At 35.4% G+C, this 20,666-nt stretch overlaps 1 protein-coding gene and 1 pseudogene across 1 annotated transcript in view; both read right to left on the reverse strand.

The window, feature by feature from the left end:
* Positions 1-7,314: 7,314 nt before the first annotated feature.
* Positions 7,315-13,842, reverse strand: LOC107699380 (uncharacterized; annotated as a pseudogene).
* Positions 13,843-15,560: 1,718 nt separating this feature from the next.
* LOC107699381 (mucin-19-like) overlaps positions 15,561-20,666 on the reverse strand; it is a 10,852-nt gene continuing 5,746 nt past the window's right edge. The window contains exons 5-16 of the mRNA XM_016500619.1: positions 19,557-19,695; positions 19,268-19,467; positions 19,034-19,231; positions 18,681-18,875; positions 18,458-18,556; positions 18,077-18,215; positions 17,717-17,994; positions 17,299-17,496; positions 17,058-17,156; positions 16,594-16,732; positions 16,304-16,516; positions 15,561-16,027 (exon numbers count right to left, since the gene is read on the reverse strand). Of these exons, the coding sequence (XP_016356105.1) occupies positions 15,981-16,027; positions 16,304-16,516; positions 16,594-16,732; positions 17,058-17,156; positions 17,299-17,496; positions 17,717-17,994; positions 18,077-18,215; positions 18,458-18,556; positions 18,681-18,875; positions 19,034-19,231; positions 19,268-19,467; positions 19,557-19,695 (1,944 nt within the window). The 3' untranslated portion in view covers positions 15,561-15,980. The remainder of the gene's footprint in view (positions 16,028-16,303; positions 16,517-16,593; positions 16,733-17,057; positions 17,157-17,298; positions 17,497-17,716; positions 17,995-18,076; positions 18,216-18,457; positions 18,557-18,680; positions 18,876-19,033; positions 19,232-19,267; positions 19,468-19,556; positions 19,696-20,666) is intronic.

Consider the following 20,666-nt stretch of genomic DNA (forward strand, 5'->3'; position numbering starts at 1 on the left):
TCTTTGTTTTTATACAGCCAATTTAACTTTTTGAAGACCCTGGCTGTCCACAAATAAATTAATCACAAAATAATATTTAAGAAATGATTTTAATTGTTTTATGTTGTATAATTTTTCCATGAAATAGACTGTGAAGCTGATGTAGCAATAAACTTAAATTAAACTAACGTTTTTCAATTTATCAATATCTTTTTCAATAGTTTTAAATGGGAGCGCCACTTTTTTTTTTTTTTAAGAGAACGCAGCGTCATGAGGTGCTAATGAACGTTCATCTCATGATTTGTACATAAAAGTTTTTTTGTCATTATCACAACTTAGTATTATCTCTATTTTATGTTGTGTAATGTGCATTTTTTTTCTTATTTTTAATTATTAAATGTACAGTATACATGATTAGCCTATGTTTAGTTATTATTGCAGATTTTATTATTGAGCAAAACAAAATTTTTGCTGAAATATCCACAACATGCAGAGTTCGTTAGTGTGTTTGTTACTATAGCTACCGGCGCATTGTGTTTCAGAATCAAACAATAATTGTAAAAAAAAAAAAAAAAATGTCGAGGTCACGAGAAAACAACTTTTATGTCATGTCAAGAAAATTTAAGTTACTCACCTTCATGTCATTCCGAACAGTGCTTGAAGTGGAAAAGAATATATATTTATTAATTTAACATTCAATAATTAAGCATTCTTTTTATTTTCATAATTCACAGTGTATGTATAGTGCCTCAATCAATAATTAAATAAACGTTTTTAATACAAATAAGCACAAATCATGCTGCGATACCAAACAGGACCAAAGGGAGACGCCAAAGATCACTAAAGCTCCTGCCTTGGCCTGACTGTAACTATATGGATCCATTCAGAATCACTAAACATCTAGTCTCGCGTAGCCAGAAGGTCTGGGAACCTTGGCCGCTTTAAATGGCAAGGACTGCCCAAGAGGCCATATGACTGGCAGGTAAAGCAACCAATCACGAGCGTGGAAATGTCCCCACAACAGACTGTGTGTAAATCCCTTGGATGTATTTTAAAGATTCAATGTCACGAACTTTAAATATTTCACATACAAATCCAGCATTTAGTTAATCCTGATAAGCGCTCATTATCACAATTGTAAACACGACGGCTTTCTTCTAACATAAGGGAGTTTGGCGTCACGGCATCTTTGTTTCCAGGTGGAACGTTAAAGAACGCGACACCCACGTCTCCTGGAAATCCTGTATAATTCAGCCATTCAGATGACGACTTCGAAACTCCTGAAGTGTTTCCAATTTTGTGTGCCATATGCATCAGATGTTCAGGCAACAGTCCGTGGGCGTGACGTCTGAGGCTGAGACTACTAAACCTCTGACCACCGCATATTCACCGCTCTTGCAGCCCACACATTGACATCCCCTGAAGTAGATCGACTCCTCTTGCATTAATTCACGTGATTTGTCGAGATGAGAGGTGACCCCTCCTGGGTAGTGTGATATATGCTGTGTCCGAAAGCTCTAAAATGCTGCCTCCGGAGGACACATTCCAAAGTATCAAGGCACGTCTGAATCCAAAGTTAGCTTCACTTCCAGTCTCATGAGATCCCTTCATCTGATCGATTTTTGAAGGCAGCATAGATGTATCCTTCGCTGCCTTTTATATCCCACAATCCTGTGCATTCCATTCTGTGATGGTTGAGCTAAAAAATAAAGATGGCATCTGAAAGTTACGTTTGGTGGTCAGTTTGTGTGTAAATGTATATTTCTGACTAACTTTTTGCACTTTTGATGTCAGTTCTAGCGAGAAATCAGTATTATAGTAATTAAATATCTGTTTAGTTATCTCCAAAACTCGTTCTATTTTGTTGTAGATCATTAAACCATTACGCTGCCTCAGAAGACTGTCTGAAATTAGTTTCATGAGGTGCCTTCGTGCAAAAACATTGCCTGCAAAGTCATTGCCTGATAGGACAGCAAGGCAGCAAGTCAGTTGCCTAGGCTTTCGAACACAGCCATAGTGTCATTTTTAATCACCCAGACACTGAAGCTTTGACTCTGAGTGCTGGTATTCACGAAAAAGTAATGGTGCCCTAAAGACTAAAATATAGAAGTGCCGGTACTGTGTACCGATCCGTACCAGCCCACTTCAAGCACTGGTTTCAAACCCGTAAGTCTTTCGTTCATCTTCGGAACACAATATATTTTTGATGAAATCCGAGAGCTGTCTGAACCTGCATAGACCGCAATATAACTGAAACGTTCCCAGGCCCAGAAACGTAGTAGACATCAGTGGTTCAACCGTAATTTCACAAAGCTAAGAGAATACGTTTTGTGTGCAAAGAAAACAAAAATAACATTAACATATAAAAATGTCAATATAAATATTGTATAAAATTTTCACAGAAAATATAAGTCTATATAATTTCTACCTAAATAACACTGACTCTACATTGTTACTTACGGAAGCCCTGAACCGCATGGTGGGAAAAAAAAGAAAGAAACTTATGGTGGTGTAAAAAGAAAACTTATCTCGTTATTTCGACATAATAACTGGTTATTTCGAGATATTAAGTCGTTATTTCGAGATATTAAGTCGTTATTTCGAGATATTAAGTCGTTATTTCGACATAAGTCTCTTTATGTTAAGTTTGTATTAATTTCAATATAAGCCACTAGAGGGCAGAATAAGATGAAAGAACACATTGTAGTTATGTTGAACTACTGGTAATCACTTTTACAAGTTGGTGCTTCAAAATCCCAGAAGTTCATCATGGGAATTTGCATTCATTCCAGGCTAACATTTATTGAGGTGAAATTTATGTAGCCCGTAAATGCAACATATTACCGTAAAAGGTTGTCATAAATACAGTGTAGGCGTTTATTCTATGTAGTTTTCATAACAATGGATATACTAATTCAAACTTTTCTAATACATGGTCTAATAGGCAATTAAGTTATTTAGCAATTACATAGTTTTGTGCTAATTGCTAGTATTGCTCTTTCAGTCAACATGGTTTATCTATTAGACTTGGTATATTTGTTGGCAGCGTCAGGTCGCAGCGCCACTTCTGGTGGCATCTCCAGTTGCCAAATGCGGTCAAGCCAGCCGCGGTTAAGAAGAACACGGTCAAAGCAGCCGCGATTGAAACGAGAGTGCGCGCGTATTACTATGATTACGGTCTATTCAGGAACAACTGGACCAACACGGAGAGAACGCACTTTCAGAGCGCTTTTCATTTAGACGCCCAGAATTGACAGAAAATATAACATGACATTTCTCTCGAGAAGAAACATGTCTTATATTCAGGTGTGCATAATTATTAAGCAGATTTTCTTTTACAGATAAAATGAGCCAAAAAAAAAAAAAAAGACCCCTACTTAATAAGAATCAATACTGAAGTGTAGTAAAATACTTGAAGACTGATTTATATATATATTTAATATATTTATATACTTGATTATATATATACACATCCAAAAACTTATTTTAAATGCAAAATTGATTTTCGTGCGCTCGAAAGACTTTTTTTTTTGCGAAACAAACATCTTCTTCACAAAACTCAGATCGCGCGCGTGCAAAATGCACTTTTGTGCGCTCAAAATATGATCTTTCACGCGCAGAATTGTGGCAGAGATCTAAGCCTATAGAAAAGTAGCCTACTTTAAAAGCGTCTGGAATGCAATCAAGTAATTTTTTAAGCTATTTTTAAAGCATTTGCTGCATGGATTAAAAAAAAAATAGGCTAATGAATTATTCGCATAGACAAAATTGCGTTGCACCAAATTCTTTAAATTTTAAGGTATTCAGAATCAGAACAGAGCAACATAAAAATCTGAAAATATAAGCAGTTACACAATTATAGGACAAAGTTTTACATATATGCCATTATAATTTGTGTAACATGTAACAAAAGCGCACATTTATATAGGTTAAACATTTAAACTAACATTGTGATACATAGGTTTTCGATTCAAGAAGGATTTTGCACATTTAGAAAGATTATATTCGATTCACAATTAAATTCGATTCGATTCGATTATAACGATTCGATTCTGTATTCTTTAAGTGCATTCACAGGATTATTTAAATGCTTCCCCTAAATTCTTTAAATGCTTAGTCAGGGGGCAAATTACTCAGCAGCCTTTATGTTTCCAGAACCATAGGTTAGAGAGAAAAACACTTTTGTCCATTGTTAGATGCTAGTTTAATGATGCTATGGCATGACATGGCATATGTTGAAATGCATGTAAGCCAAGATTAAAAAAAAGAGCTTTAAAAGTATTGGCTAACATTTTGTCACACCAGGGGCATAGCCATCATTTCAGAAGTTACAGAAATGTCAAATACAATACTTTTATGTATGTATGTATTATTATAATTATTATTATAATTTGTTTTTTGTACAAGGAATTACTTTCTTATCTATTACTTTGAATTTGCTATAAGAAATCAAATACACTGCTGGACAATAAACAATAATTTGTAATCTATAATTATTTCCTAATGACAATTGTATAATTGTTTTATATGCTACAAACAATTATTTAAATTTTCTGCACAGAATAAGGTAGAAAATATACTTTATAGTTTCTGTACTGTAATGAATTATGTCAATTAGCACGGCATCATTCATAAATGTTATTTATTTATTGTATTTAACGTTTCATCAGTTCATTCTGCTTTTTATTCAGATTAGCTGCAGATATAGCCTGGATTATGTGCTATGAGCGCAAACCCACTTCTCTTTCAGTGCGAAAATTTTCTAATTTTTCTTAAAATAAATGCTATAGTATTTAACTTTTCCTCTCCATCGGCGAATGATGATTCTGAAAGAAAACACGCCAGGGGCCTCATTTATAAAATGTCATGTTGTTATATTTTCTGTCAATTCTGGGCGTCTAAATGAAAAGCGCTCTGAAAGTGCGTTCTCTCCGTGTTGGTCCCGTTGGTCCTGAATAGACCGTAATCATAGTAATACGCGCGCACTCTCGTTTCAATCGCGGCTGCTTTGATCGCATTTGGCAACTGGAGATGACACCAGAAGTGGCGCTGCGACCTGACGCTGCCAACAAATATACCAAGTCTAATAGATAAACTATGCTGGCTGAAAGAGCAATACTAGCAATTAGCACAAAACTATACAGGTGCATCTCAATAAATTAGAATCTCGTGGAAAAGTTCGTTTATTTCAGTAATTAAACTCAAATTGTGAAACTCGTGTATTAAATAAATTCAATGCACACAGACTGAAGTAGTTTAAGTCTTTGGTTCTTTTAATTGTGATGATTTTGACTCACATTTAACAAAAACCCACCAATTCACTATCTCAACAAATTAGAATACTTCATAAGACCAATAAAAAAAACATTTTTAGTGAACTTTTCCACGGCATTCTAATTTATTGAGATGCACCTGTATAGCTATGTAATTGCTAAATAACTTAATTGCCTATTAGGCCATGTATTAGAAAAGTTTGAATTAGTAGAATATCCACTGTTATGAAAACTACATAGAATAAATGCCTACACTGTATTTATGACAACCTTTTACGGTAAGTAATATGTTGCATTTACGGGCTACATAAATTTCACCTCAATAAATGTTAGCCTGGAATGAATGCAAATTCCCATGATAAACTTCTGGGATTTTGAAACACCAACTTGTAAAAGTGCTTACCAGTAGTTCAACATAACTACAATGTGTTCTTTCATCTTATTCTGCCCTCTAGTGGCTTATATTGAAATTAATACAAACTTAACATAATGAGACTTGTGTCGAAATAACCACTTATGTCGAAATAACGACTTAATATCTTGAAATAACGAGTTATGTCGAAATGACTTAATACCTCGAAATAACGACTTAATATGTAGAAATAACGACTTTATGTCGAAATAACGATTTATGTCGAAATAACGACTTAATATCTTGAAATAACGAGTTATGTCGAAATGACTTAATATCTCGAAATAATGAGTTATGTCAAAATAACGACTTAATACCTCGAAATAACGACTTAATATGTTGAAATAACGAGTTATGTTGAAATGACTTAATATCTCGAAATAACGAGTTATGTCGAAATGACTTAATATCTCAAAATGAGTTATGTCAAAATAACGACTTAATACCTCGAAATAACGACTTAATATGTAGAAATAACGAGTTATGTTGAAATGACTTAATATCTCAAAATAACGAGTTATGTCGAAATAACGACTTAATACCTCGAAATAACGACTTAATACCTCGAAATAACGACTTAATATCTTGAAATAACGAGTTATGTCGAAATGACTTAATATCTCGAAATAATGAGTTATGTCGAAATAACGATTTAATATGTCGAAATAACGACTTAATATCTTGAAATAACGAGTTATGTCGAAATGACTTAATATCTCGAAATAATGAGTTATGTCGAAATAACGATTTAATATGTCGAAATAACGACTTAATATGTAGAAATAACGATTTATGTCGAAATAACGACTTAATATCTCAAAATAACGATTTAATATGTTGAAATAACGACTTAATATCTTGAAATAACGAGTTACGTCGAAATAATGACTTAATATCTCGAAATAATAAGTTATGTCGAAATAACGACTTAATACCTCGAAATAACGACTTAATATGTCGAAATAACGAGTTATGTTGAAATGACTTAATATCTCGAAATAACGAGTTATGTCGAAATAACGACTTAATATGTAGAAATAACGATTTATGTCGAAATAACGACTTAATATGTAGAAATAACGATTTATTATGTCGAAATAACGACTTAATATCTTGAAATAACGAGTTATGTCGAAATAATGACTTAATATCTCGAAATAATGAGTTATGTCGAAATAACGACTTCATACCTCGAAATAACGACTTAATATGTCGAAATAATGAGTTATGTTGGAATGACTTAATATCTCGAAATAACGAGTTATGTCGAAATAACGACTTAATATGTAGAAATAACGATTTAATATGTCGAAATAACGATTTAATATGTCGAAATAACGACTTGATATCTCAAAATAACGAGATAAGTTTTCTTTTTTCTTTTTTACACCACCATGCGGTTCAGGGCTTCCGTAGTTACTTGCACTTACAAGCAAGGTTTTTTTTTTTTTACAGAAATCAAATCAGTTTGCATGTCTCAAAATTCAGTTTCAGGAATCATACATTTTTATGTACAATTTTATTGTGATCAATATTGAGGAATGGAGAAAATTCCAGCAGGTAAATGAAGAACATCAAAACTGATCCGAAGAGAGTTTAGGTTTCCCCATCATCATCATCATCATCATCATCATCATCATCATCATTTTCTTACAGCACATTGAGCTATAAATAAAACAGTTCATCACGTCATAAAAACATCATGTTTCATGTTATTTGTAATATATGCATATTTATTTGAAATAATTTAACTTCAAAATTAACATTCCTTTTCAGATTTCCAGTGTTTGTATGAACACATTCACTTGGCACAGCTTCCTTCCGCTTCACTTCTTGTTTATGAGACAATTGCAGCGTCATGACAGAAATCCCTCGTTTCGTCAGAGCAGACTGAAGCTGAAAAGTTCAGATCTCTTAAAACTGGTATCAGTGTGATTTGGTTTCAGATTTCTGTATGTTTCCCTCTCTCACCTGTGACAGGAGCTGAACTCTCACTGCAGGTTCAGACAGGCTTGAATTAGAGTTCAGTTTCATCTTCACAAAGGTCGTCTTGGAAAAAAGGTTAGAAAAAACGTCTTAGGATTAAACGGATGCAATGAGAGGTTGTGTAATGATCCTCAAAAATCAATGTAAAACAAGAAAATACCCAGATAACATTAAATATAGGTTCACTTGCAATAAGGATGGATATGGATTAGTGTCAAACACAAATGCATTTTATGTAATAAATTATTGTAAACACAAATAGCCAAATTTCAACTATTGTTGATGAAACAACTCTGCTTGTTTCATCATACCTTCTTCATAGACCTGCACTTCACACAGAGTAAGATACTTTGGATCTCCAGGAATGAACAGATTCACGTATCGACCCTCCATATTGTTACATATGTAGGTGGAGGAAACACCAGCTGGAATGCTAGAAATCTAAAGAGAGACACAGAAAACAACATTTAGACTTCTAGTCTTTCTTCACATGTGTTTTCAGGGATTTTTATGGATATTAAGCCACTGAAATAGGGTCTCACATGGGATTGTTGTTGCCGTTGTTCTCCAAAGAGTTTCCGATGTGAATCTCTGCTCCGTTTATTCGTTCTGGACAGCAGTCTAGTCTGTTTGTGATTACGACTCTACTAACTCGGTACACAGAACTCAGATCCACCCTCCACCATGGGTTAGTCTGAATATCGGTTGAGGAACACGATGACCACAGCTCTGTTAAACCTGGACCGAAGTCAATGGCATGTTCAGCAAACCAGGTGCCATAGGTTGATGACTGTGCGACGTTTCTTCCTGTTGCCAAATTATCTGAAAGATGTCATAGTGTCAAGAAACGGTTTTAGTAAGCATATTTTATATTTGAAAGTGTTGTAGGAGGTTTACTTCAATCTAGGAATGCTTTTCTATCAGATCTGTCTGAGCTGGTAGAGTCTTGACTAAATCCCGTTTAAGGAATATTTTCTCAATTGGTGGCCGTATTTGTGGCGCCTCTGAGAAGCTATTTTGGCCCTCAAATACAAAGTCCTGTCCACCCGAATGGAGAAATCATGAAATTGCAAAAACTGCCTGCCACACTCGCATTTAAATAACATATTTCAAATCAGCAGCAAAGTCTGATATGAACTGTCCCATAAATGTTGTGTCTTATGCTCAAATATCATAATAAAAGCTTCTTTTTCAGGCTGGTCCAGCAAATGTTAATGTGCAGTCCTGTCTCGGGAGGAACGACAGCTCCAATGACTTTACCAACTGGTGATTGGCTCTTTTATTTAGAAGGCGGGATTTTTTCCCACCAAATTGCGCATTTTGATTTCTCCCTTTCATAATAATACGTGAGTGACATCTGGGCATATCTGAAGTCTTTGGACCTGAACTTGACTACACTGTAAAAAATGACAGCTACAGTAAAACCCTGTTAATTGGATAACGGTAAATTCCCCTACTATATACGGTGAAAAACTGTATTGGACATTACATGTATTGGACATTAATTTAAGTTTTTGTAAGTGAAAAAAAACCCCGTATAATTTACAGTGGATAACCGTAAATTGACATTCCCAGAATTCCCTGCGTTACATTTCAAATTTGATGTTTTTTTGTTGAAATAACTGTTTCTTTTTAGTTTTTTTCTTATCAGTTTTGTATATTAGGGTTGTGTGTTACACCTAATGTTGTTAAATGAATGTTTATTGCATGATTTTAGTTTCATGTGTGTTACCATGATGGTGTTTGTGTGCACCTTCTATATATGTTATTATTTAAAAGCTGTTTGTGATGGGCTTTGGTTCATCATGTGACTTTCTCATCACCACCTGCATTTGGTGGTTATCAGTGTATTACAAAGGTACAAAACAGATTTCAGTACTTCAATAGGTTGGTATATTAACATTATATCAGTTAATGAAATTACGGTATTTTACTGTAAATTGAAGTTAAAACCGTAAAACCTAAAACGTTGCTACCGTAGTTTTTACGGTAAAATTCCAGCAACCACAGCTGCCGTTTTTTTACCGTAAATTCTACGGAATTGTTTTTTACAGTGTAGAACTATATTAAAAACCACGTTTGAAAATAGCTTTAAAATAGTCAAATTCCCCCGGAAAGGGTGTAGATCAGGCTAAGTAGCTCTTAATTACCTGGAAAAATAACATAGACTCCCACTTCACAGAGAGAAAGAACCTTTGAAGTTCCAGGAATATTCACAGTAACATAACGTCCCTCCATCTCATGACACGAGTAGCTGTAGTTAGCTCCTGCTGGAATAGTAGAAACTACAGCACATCTGGAGAAAGATTAAAGAGTGAGTTGTTCCTTTGTTGTTGTTGCTCATTATTAGTATGATTGTGTAAGGGAAACAGGTCAATTTAGCTCAAAGGAATCATTTATGATTTTATAGGGAATTTGGACAGAATCACTGTTTTACGGCCGATCACTGAGTCGGCCAGGGATTCAATGAACGAGCCGTATAACATCAATTCTGCAATGGATATTAATATCCAAAGTATAGTGAATACACTCATAAGAATAATAGTAGTCCAAGGCACTCGAATCTTATTCAAAAAGTTTTTAAAAGCCTTTATTTAATCATGGCTATAAGTTTTAAAAACAGGTGACAAGTGCACACCTACACGTTGCGGCTATTTTGCCTTCGTCAGGGTGTGAGTAACAAACACAATCTGAGTTCATTTTGAGCAGCAATTAATTAGTCAAATAACAATCACCTAGTCGTGCTACACAGGACAAATAGAAGAGAGGACGTTCGACGATTACATATCTAATTAAATCAAACACAATATAATCATATATAAAGGAGAAAAAAAAAGAAAGAAGAAAATTACATAAACTTAAATATAATGATAGGGTCAATAGGCTTTTACAGAGAGAGTATTTATGGATCTATACACGGAAAGCAACTAAACTTCCAGGCTTAAATGGGGAATTAGACCGTGTACCTTTTTTTGTAATAAGAATTCAGAACTGGAAATATTATATTGATGATCTTGTTTTGAATTTTTTTTTTTTTTAGAAATTTATACTATATGCATACATAATCCCACGGGTCTTAGAACTTTGTTTTTCTACCTCTACGAGTGCATCTATTATGTTGCCTTGTTTAACTAAATGTGCAAATTTCCTGGTTTTAACCAAGCCAAAAAGCCACGACTGTTTCTGTCAGTGATACGTTTTAATTTAAAATGTTTGTGATAGCCTATTTTTAACATAAGAAAAGTAGGCTATATGCTGTGTTTAAATGTGTTGCCACATGCTTGAACAACTTAATATACACATCTAGATCAAATGCATTGAATAATACGTTGTTCATATTTATTGAGTTTAAACATCAATATGTTTAGGAAAGATTGTATTACTGAACTGTGATAAAAGAGGATCACAATGTTGAAAAAGCATTTTCAGCAACAACGTTTGGATTTGAAATCAAAATAATGGATAAATGTTGTTTGTGGTAAACAGCCGCAGATCAGGAGCGGACTGCAAATGCGTCCTGTGTGAAAGCAAATGAGTCTGTGCTGCTTCTGCACTGCATATGTAATCATTCTGCTTACGCACTGCAGACGGGGTATGTGTGAACCTGGTGTGACTCTAAAGAGAGAAACGGTGTTATCGAATGTGGTAACGATTTTTTTTCCCCTGAAACAATGTTTAGTGTTGTACTTGATTGTAGGTGGCGGCAGTTCATTCTGTCATCACTGGAGCCACATTCTCGTGCTCTGAGGGAATTACCTGCTTGGCATGAGATGACATTTTAGAAGGCTAATAACATCATCAGGTATGTAAACCAGAGTTTTCTGAAGAAACAATAGTTTAACTGATCTGGAAATGTGAGTTTGCAGTCTGTGATAGAATAAAATAATCATGTAGGAGTGCCGCTATGGTTTTCTGGGCCCCCTTGTCGGACCCTTGGAATCGTCCCAACATTCACCCCATAACGGCGCCCCTGTAACCATGTACCGCGAAATAGCACAAAACGACTTTGTATTGGGTTGTCCTCTTGCGCTGGATCCAAAACAATAAACATACAACACGTTCAACGAAAAATTACTCTTATGATCTACTTCTTTTTAATTAAAAACACAGCCTAAGTGTGGTCCGATTCAGGAACAAATAACTCTTATGAGTCATGTAAATGAATTGTTCAAAAAGACGAGAGTGACTGTTTGAATCAGTCAGACGAATCCTTCACTGAACTACAAGTTTACATAATTTTCAGTGATGTTTGTATAGAATTGAAGTAAATGTTGTATTATGTGGAAATGTCTAAATGTTGTAATAAGTATTGTTTAGTGAGGATTCGGATAAGGTTTTTGGTCTTATTGCACTATTAACACACACATATATATATATATATGAAAACGTTACTGGCCAGAATCTGAATATAAGAATATATCAGAGAGACTCACACTGGGTTGCTGAAAAGATGTGAAGAATTGTTTCCAATCCGAATCTCTGCCTCATTTATCCTGCTTTCACAGCAGTCGGGTCTGTTAGTGATGGTCGCTCTGTTCACGCTGTACGTCTTCATCAGATCCAGCTTCCACCACGGGTCAGTTTGTGTCGTAGTATGAGTACAGGTGGAGTTTTTCCCATCCAGAGCCTTTTGGGCATACCAGTTGTAAGCCAATGTTGACTGATTGGCTCTTCCCAATGTTGCTACATTTACTGGAATATGTTTAAAGGAAAAACCTCTATTTCAAATAATAACAATTATTTATTTCTATTCTGACTGGAATTTTACGTGTAATATAAACTAAATTATGTGCTTCTGCTTTGAAATATTGAGTACTGTAAAAAGTGTTCAAAAGTTGGGGTCACTTTTTTTTTCTGAAGAAAATTATTATTTTTTTCAGGGATGATGCATTAAATTGATTTGAAATTAAATTGATGAAATGTATTATGTAACAAGATTTCTGTTGCAAATAAATGCTGTTCTTTTGAGCTTTCTAGTCGAAGAATCAACATTGCTAATAATCAGAAATGTTTCTTGAGCAGCAAATCAGCATATTAGAATGATTTCTGAAGATCATGTGACACTGAAAACTGGAGTAATGATGCTGAAAATACAGCTGCGCATCACAGGAATACAATACATTTTACAATATTATGACATAAAACAGTCATTTTAAATTGTAATAATATTTGTCTTTTGTAATTTCATTGACTGTTTCTCATTGCTGCTCTATCACAGATTTCAAAAGTTTAGAAAATAAATGCACAGTCGATGATCTTGAGTCACTGAGGTGTTGTTTGGTGGGTGGATCTTCAATATTGCGTAATCACTTCCGGATGTTTAACAAGCAACATCTGTAGGACTGAATTTGCATGATTTTTTACGCACTATGCCTTAATTTCATATCATGTTGTACAATTGCGAACCTTTTAGTGATTTCTCTGTTGACTTGGAGAGTTTCAGTTGAAATAATATAAGTGTTTCAGAATGTTTCAAACTGGCATCAATCATACTTAGTAAAATGAATAATGGTAACACTTTAGTCTAGGAACCAATTCTCACTATTAACGACTTGCTTATGAGCAAGATTATTATTAATATCGGCTGTTTGTTAGTACTTATAAAGCACATACTTTGCATGATCATGTTCTACAACCCTAATCCTAACCAATACCTAAACTTAACAACTACCTTACTAATTATTAATAAGCAGCAAATTAGGAGTTTATTGAGGCAAAAGTCATAGTTAATGGTTTGTTAATGGTGAGAATTGGACCTTAAAATAAAGTGTGACTGAAATAATAAATCGTAGTCCTGCTGGGCTATTTAAGTCCATGAGTTTTCATCATGTGTCTGAAAATGTTTCACAGCAGCACAAACTCACTAACAAAAGATGAAATAGTGTTTAATTCACAAAATCTCACCTTCTTTTCCTGCCTTCGTTTGAACCGAGAAAAAGCCTTGAAATGAGAAACACAGAATGATGCTTAGTATTTAGAAATGTAAATGGATTTTTCTTATGAGTATAAAACTACATTTTGTTAGTTTTACACTTTAAAAAATGCCAGTTGTGTTTCTCTGTCTGAAAGATGAAAACAGACTGTAGGTCACTAAGATATTAAACAGATTGTGTTTTACTTACCCAGTAAAAACGACAGACTCTTGTAGAAATCCCTCAAGTTCATTTCAGGTGGTTCGTGATTCTTTCTGCTTTAATTTGAGTAAGTTTGAATTAATGTTGTTCCTGAGAGAAACACATTAGTTTAACTTTACATCAGAGTCACACCATACTGTTTCCCCTCCCACTTTTCTCTCTGACTCCAGCTGAAAAAAGGTGAAGTGACATGTGGCCAAGTATGGTGACCCATACTAGGAATTAGTTATAGCAATGTAGTAAATATTTGCCCCTCTTTGCCATTTGCCTCTCCATCTACTGCTGTTCACTTCTTAGAATGTTTTTCTTATTCACTGAGTTTTCTTCGAGTCGTTTGCCTAGAAAGCCTGTTCCAAAAAATCATGAACGTAAATGTAAATGTTCTCAAATTGCTTACTCAGAAGACCACGAGCATGTGAGGAAGCACACTATGATTGCATCTGTACCGGCATCTTGAGCTTTCAAAGCAACAGCTCATCATGTGTTTTACATTTTTCATGTTTAAGCTCCACCTACATTAATCTGCCACAATTCTTACTTGCTTATTTCCACAAATGTCTGCTCAGTGTTTTTCTTGCCCCTGATGCACTTGTTTGTGCAGTTCATTTGACTAGGCGTACATTCTTTTGCCTATGTAAATAATGTGGATATAATTTTTTTGTGGAAAGAAGCTAAGAAAATGACACTTGATAGAGATGAATGAAATGTGACATGCTGATGATCAAAAAGGACCAGTGAGTGTTTGAAATCAGACCAAAAACTTTTTTTGGATGATAAACTTTTAAGTTGATCCACTGAAGCGTTGGAATCATTAACCCACAAAGGTTTTTACAGTGCAAGTACTTAAGTACTTTGTGTATTTTTAATACTATTAGTGTTCAGAAGATAACATATTCAGATGTTTGACCAAAAATCAAAACAAGAATAATATAGGATTTTTAAAATTGAATATTTAAGCCTTAAGTATAGCTCTACCGATATGCAAATCTGAATGATTGTCCTATTCTCTTCAGTAGAGCATCTGTATTTTAAGTTGTTCTTTTTATAACGTTTACAAAACACTCATCAAAATATCAGAACACTGAAAAAAAAATTTTAAAGTTGAAAAAAAATGATTGGAGTAAAAAACAAAATACTATTACAGTAATTCTACTTCAAAATTTCATGTTTAATTCAATGTTACTTTATAATTAAATGTAAAATTTACTACCAATTTCTTAGTAAGAATTGTTTCTACACCATTTGTTTCTCAGTGAAGGATGGTAGAAAATCTGCATCATTTCGTTAATGCGAAGACAAAAAAACTGTTTTAAAATATTGTTAATCTACTGCATCCCCTTTAAAGTCATTTGAATAGTAAGCACTTTATCTGTCCACAATTTGGCGACCCAACACAGTACTAAAATGATTAATCATTTAAAAATAAACATGCTTGATCGATTTGTGGTTTTGTTCATAGTTTTTGAGCATGAGAGAATGTCACAACCTGTCCATGTTGCGTCTAGTTCGACTTCTACCAAGTGTCATAAATGTCTTGTAAAAAACCGTAGTGCTTGATTGCATGTGCAGCCTTTGACCAACAATATGGGAAGTGTTTCACTAATTTACTATCCTAACTATGCATGCTGTTTGCATTTAGCTTTGTTCTTTGCCACTTTAACCTTTAGTCCAAACACTGATCTACCAGTTTCATTTTTTACTTGAACATTTTATGCATATTTAAAAAAAAAAAAAAAAGAAAAAAGAACATGTGACTTTATTTAAAACTTTATTTAAAACAATCAATAGTTTGAGGTATAAGTAAGAATAAATTAAGACATTTAAAAACAATTATCTTAGATATTTTCAGCCGCTTGATGGTGTCACACTTGCACAATTAAATGAATAGACTGATTATAATTGTATCAGCCCTCTCTGTGCAGGAGCTTGATTTTAAATAGCAGTACATTAGCAGAATACAAACACTAACGCTCGCAAAAACATTCATAAACACAATCTCTCTCACACAAACACAGAGATTAAATGAATGATGTATTGCCCTCTTCCCCATATTTTCAGCTCCTTTCTTCATTGTTCCCAGAGTCGCAATATTGCACAGTTATAAATATGCTGAATTACATATACTTTGGTGTTGGGTTCATCAAGCGTCCAGTGCTCATCGACCAGTTTCAGAAAGCAAATGTGTGGGCAGCATCCTTACAACAGGAGCACTGCAAGGATCCCTGAGAGAATTACCAGAGCAGCTGGAAAGAAAAGAAGAATCATAAACTATCATAAACTTTTTGCTCAGCTAACTGACTCTTGGAAAGCATGACACAAAAATTATACTACTTCTATAGGCTACAGAGGTCAGAAACTTTCCTGTATTGTACACCTGTTCCGTCTGTTGTGCAAATACATATCATGCACCAATACATTTCAAATAAGAGCATTTAGCAACTAAAGAGTAGTCATTTGTGTCACTCTTTTTTTTAACACACTAGAGACATTGCCCTGATGTAACCGTATCGAGTTCTTACCCTGTGATGCAGCATGATGCAGTGCATTGCTCCCTGCTGTAGTAGCAGGTTTTGCTGTAGTAGTCGTTGTCGCAGTAGTAGAAACGGTAATAGTGGTAGTATTAGAGTCTGTGTTTGTAGTGGGTGTTATTATGGCAACGTCTGAGCTGTTAGTGTTGGTCAGATCAACCGATGAATTTGTAGACATTCGTGTGACTGGAGACCCCAGAGTGCCTGTGGAAATGAAAACATTTTAATTTTGCTACTAACTGAAATCTCTTTTAGGTCTTCGTTCATAGTGTCGCTCTCACCATTTGTAAAGTTGCCAGTGAAGAAATAGAGGAAAGTATTTGTGTTTGCCGCACGGGTGCTGCTGCTGAGACCTACAGCTACAAAAATGCATTGAATCCTAGTGCCGCTCACAGAGCCACGGAAGGATCTAGGGTTAAACTGCAAGAAAAAACAAGTACAAATTTATTGCTGCAAAGTAGGGGTCAGAGTGAGTGAAGTTTCCGTCCACTTCAAAGCTTTCTATAAATCCTTTAGCTCTACTCTGGGTTTCTCTTCTTTTTTCTTTTCGCTCACTGCTGTCGAACAAACATTTGCATTGTTACTGTTACTGTTTTTCATTGTTACTGTTCTACTGTATAGTTGTCTCACAACACTGTATTTTAAAGCCATCCCTGTTGCTGTTCATTACCACATAATTTGTAGTCAAGAATATTTTGTGCAAAGCTTGGCAATGAAGAAAATGCTCTGTAAGAGGGAGTCTTACAGTCTTGTCCGGAGTCAGAATGGCGTTGTTCAGTGTGGCACGAATGAACTTCGCCACGCCATTGTCATTGGCACAAGAGTAGACGGTGTCATCATCACCCTATGAGAAGGAAAGGTAAATAAGTCTGAGAATCCAAATCTGAGATTTATTTTTTTTTCCAAAATCACATTCTTAACAAAGGGAATTTACTTTTTTTGTAAACGTGGACATATATGAGAAATAAATTTTATCTTTTTCAGACCTCCTTCTTGTCTCGAGACAGGCCAACTGCGATGTAACCGTTTGAATCTCCACTGAGCTCAAAAGTGAGATTGTCTGAGTCTCCGTTCACCCCTCTTGTGGAGGTGAAAAAGCAGCTACTTGAGCTCGATGGATCACAGTTGGCTGGAGTGAAGAAACATGCCCTGTCCTTCTTACAGTTGTCCTTGGTGACTTTCTCCTGCAATGTTACGTGCACATTAGCCATGAAATGTAATGCTGGAATTCATATTTAAGAAATTTATAAAATCTTAAGTAAACTCATCAGTTTATAGCAATCTGCCATCCAACAAAACACAATAGCTTTTAACATCAATGGCTTTACTTCACCTGCACCACAAAAAAGCAACACAATCATATCCATGAACAAAAAACTGTCTCGCCAGTCTGTTTCCACTTACATTTGTTGTACCGTTATTAGCTGTAGATACTCCAGAGGCAGTAGATGCAGTGGTATTTGAGGATGCAGTGGCATTTGATGTTGCAGTGGAATTAGATGTGGTGGTGTTCGGGGCCGTTGTGGTGTTTAATGCTACAGAGGAATTAGATGTGGTGGTGTTCGGTGCTGTTGTGGTGGAATTTGTACTGGGTATTATTACTGAAACGTCTGTGCTGTTAGGGTTGCTTAAGTCCACTGACCCGTTTGTGGTCAGTCTACTGACTGGAGAATCCAGAGAACCTGGAAAAGGAGTAAATTGAGGAGTAAGATTTACTTCTGTTGCAAAACAAAATATATATCACTTGATCAGTGTTGCACTCACCATTTAAGACACTGCCTGTTAAAAAGAAGACATAAGTGTCTGGGGTTGCCGCACGAGTGATGCTGCCGAGACCTGCAGCATTGAAAATGCACTGAATCTTTCCTCTATTCACCGAACCACGGAAACTTCCAGGGATGAACTGCAGCGAGACAGAAATATTATTACTGAGAAAGTCTACTTTAGTGTATTACAGTATATTTTAATTGGCTTTTATGCATTATTGCATCTTTACACATATTTTAGAAGCAACCTTTGAGACCTGTGTGGATAGTACCATTTTCTGTTTACATATACTACTACATTGTTTACTGTGAAGAATATCCTTTGCTAAAATTGGCATAGTATTATTTATACAGAAGGCTCTCTGACAATGGGTCTTACTGTGTTATCCTGAGCCAGTCTTTGATTGTTCAGTGTGGAACGGATGAACTTCAGTGCACCATTGACGTTGGCGCAAGAATAGACAGTGGCTCCTTGACCCTGAGGATGTGAAAAGTTAAAATTAGTCAGGGAAACATACTTCAGGTTTAAAATGACAGTGCTTAAATATTAGATTGCATTAAAAGAAACATGATTGAAAAAACAACTGGATTTGATCTCTTACACTGCTGTCTCGAGAGAGGCCCGCTCCAATGTAACCATCTGACTCGCCACTGAGTTCAAAGGTAAAATTATCTGCACTTCCGCTTACTGCTTTTGCAGAGAGGAAATAGCAGGAATCTTGTGCACCTGGATTACAGGTAGGTGGAGCAGAGAAACATGCTCTATCCCTCCTGCAGTTATCCCTGCCAGAAATATCCTGCAGTGAACAAGAAGTCAAATTAAATAGAAACAAACACATAAATGCTTGGTATAGTAGATAACTTGTAAAAGTAATTTTTATCCTTTAAAAGCAACTTTCACTTCAACAGTCAGAATTCTTATTATTTGCATTTTTAAGCAAGAAAAAGGGCTTACTAGTGATATATTATTGATGTTGCTGTTGGTCAAGGTATTAGAGCCTGATGGTGTTGGGGTCAGGTTAGTAGTTATGTTGGGAGGGCGTGTTTGAATCTGGTTGGCGGTTATGTTCGGAGGGCGTGTTTGAGTCTGGTTGGCGGTTATGTTGGGAGGGTGTGTTTGAGTCTGGTTGATGGTTATGTTGGGAGGGTGTGTCTGGGTCATGTTGGTGGTCATGTTGAGGTGACCCATTTGGGTCACGTTGGTGGTTATGTTGGGAGGATGTGTCTGGGTCAAGTTCGTAGAAGCCGCAGTGGTGGTTGATGTTGCTGTGGTATTAGATGCAGTGGCATTTGTACTAGGTGTTATTACTGAAACGTCTGTGCTGTTAGGGTTGCTTAAGTCCACTGACCCATTTGTGGTCAGTCTACTGACTGGAGAATCCAGAGAACCTGGAAGAATGAGTAGAGGGAAGACAATGGTTTACTTCTGTTTCACAACAAAATATATGTCAGTTACTTGATCAAAGTGTTGCACTGACCATTTGATATGCTGCCTGTTACAAGGAAGACAAAAGTGCCTGTGGTTGCAGAACGGGTGGTGCTGCTGAGACCTGCAGCATTAAAAATGCATTGAATCTTTCTACCAATCACTGAGCCACGGAAGCTTCCAGGGATGAACTGCAGCACAACAGAAGTAATATTACTTAATATTACACTGCTAAGATGGCACATAAACAGCTTCTGAGAATGCATATACAGTGCTGTGGGAAAATCTTTGCGATTGCTGACACACAAATGATCTGAAACATACAAGCAAGCTTTGCTCAGAATGGCTGAAAATCAAGAAAATTTACTGTAAGTTTTGGCTAGTCAATGCAGTGCAGTACTTAAACACTATTGAAATGCTCTGGCATTAAAATGACTTAAAATGCACAGCTCATGCTTAAAAGCCTTCAAATATCACAGAACTAAAGCTTGAGTGGGCCACAATTCGTCTACAGCAGTAAATGACTACAGGCATTTGATTGTGTTATTGCTGGGTGTTACAGGTCACAAGCTAGAGCAGTGTTTCCCAACCTTTGGACATTTTTAACAAACTTGTGGCACCCTACAAAATTAATTTTGTCACAATATTTGAATTTCTAACTTCGATATGATAATTTGAAAAGTATAGATATTCGGTACAACAGGGAAGAACTGCAGAATATAATGTCATAAATATATTTTTTTTATATTATTACAAATTTTTGTCCATCAATGGTGGCAATCAGTAGGCTAATTTCTAATGAAGAGACCAATTTATATGACAGATTTTAATGTAGGCTTTTATACATGTGTAAACATTATTTAATTACCATTATAACTAGCTATCTCACAAATTTTTGCTCACTCAGTGTTTTTTTAATTTTAGGAACCATGGTTACATAAGTAACCTGAGACATTTTTTAGGTAGGTCTAACAGTAGGGTTAAGATATTACATTTTTTTTTTTTTTTCACCAATTATCCAAATAATGTTTAGTCCTAGAAAGCTATTATTATCAAAACTCGTGAGCATAACATAGCGGTTAGCAGATCAATGAATGAGAGGGGGCAGAGTTGCCCATATACCACATCATGTTACAACACAGTAAGGTTATTGCAAACAAAA

Source organism: Sinocyclocheilus anshuiensis, unplaced genomic scaffold (genome assembly GCF_001515605.1).
Source record: "Sinocyclocheilus anshuiensis isolate Anshui unplaced genomic scaffold, SAMN03320099.WGS_v1.1 scaffold971, whole genome shotgun sequence".
In the NCBI taxonomy this organism is placed as follows: Eukaryota; Metazoa; Chordata; class Actinopteri; order Cypriniformes; family Cyprinidae; genus Sinocyclocheilus; species Sinocyclocheilus anshuiensis.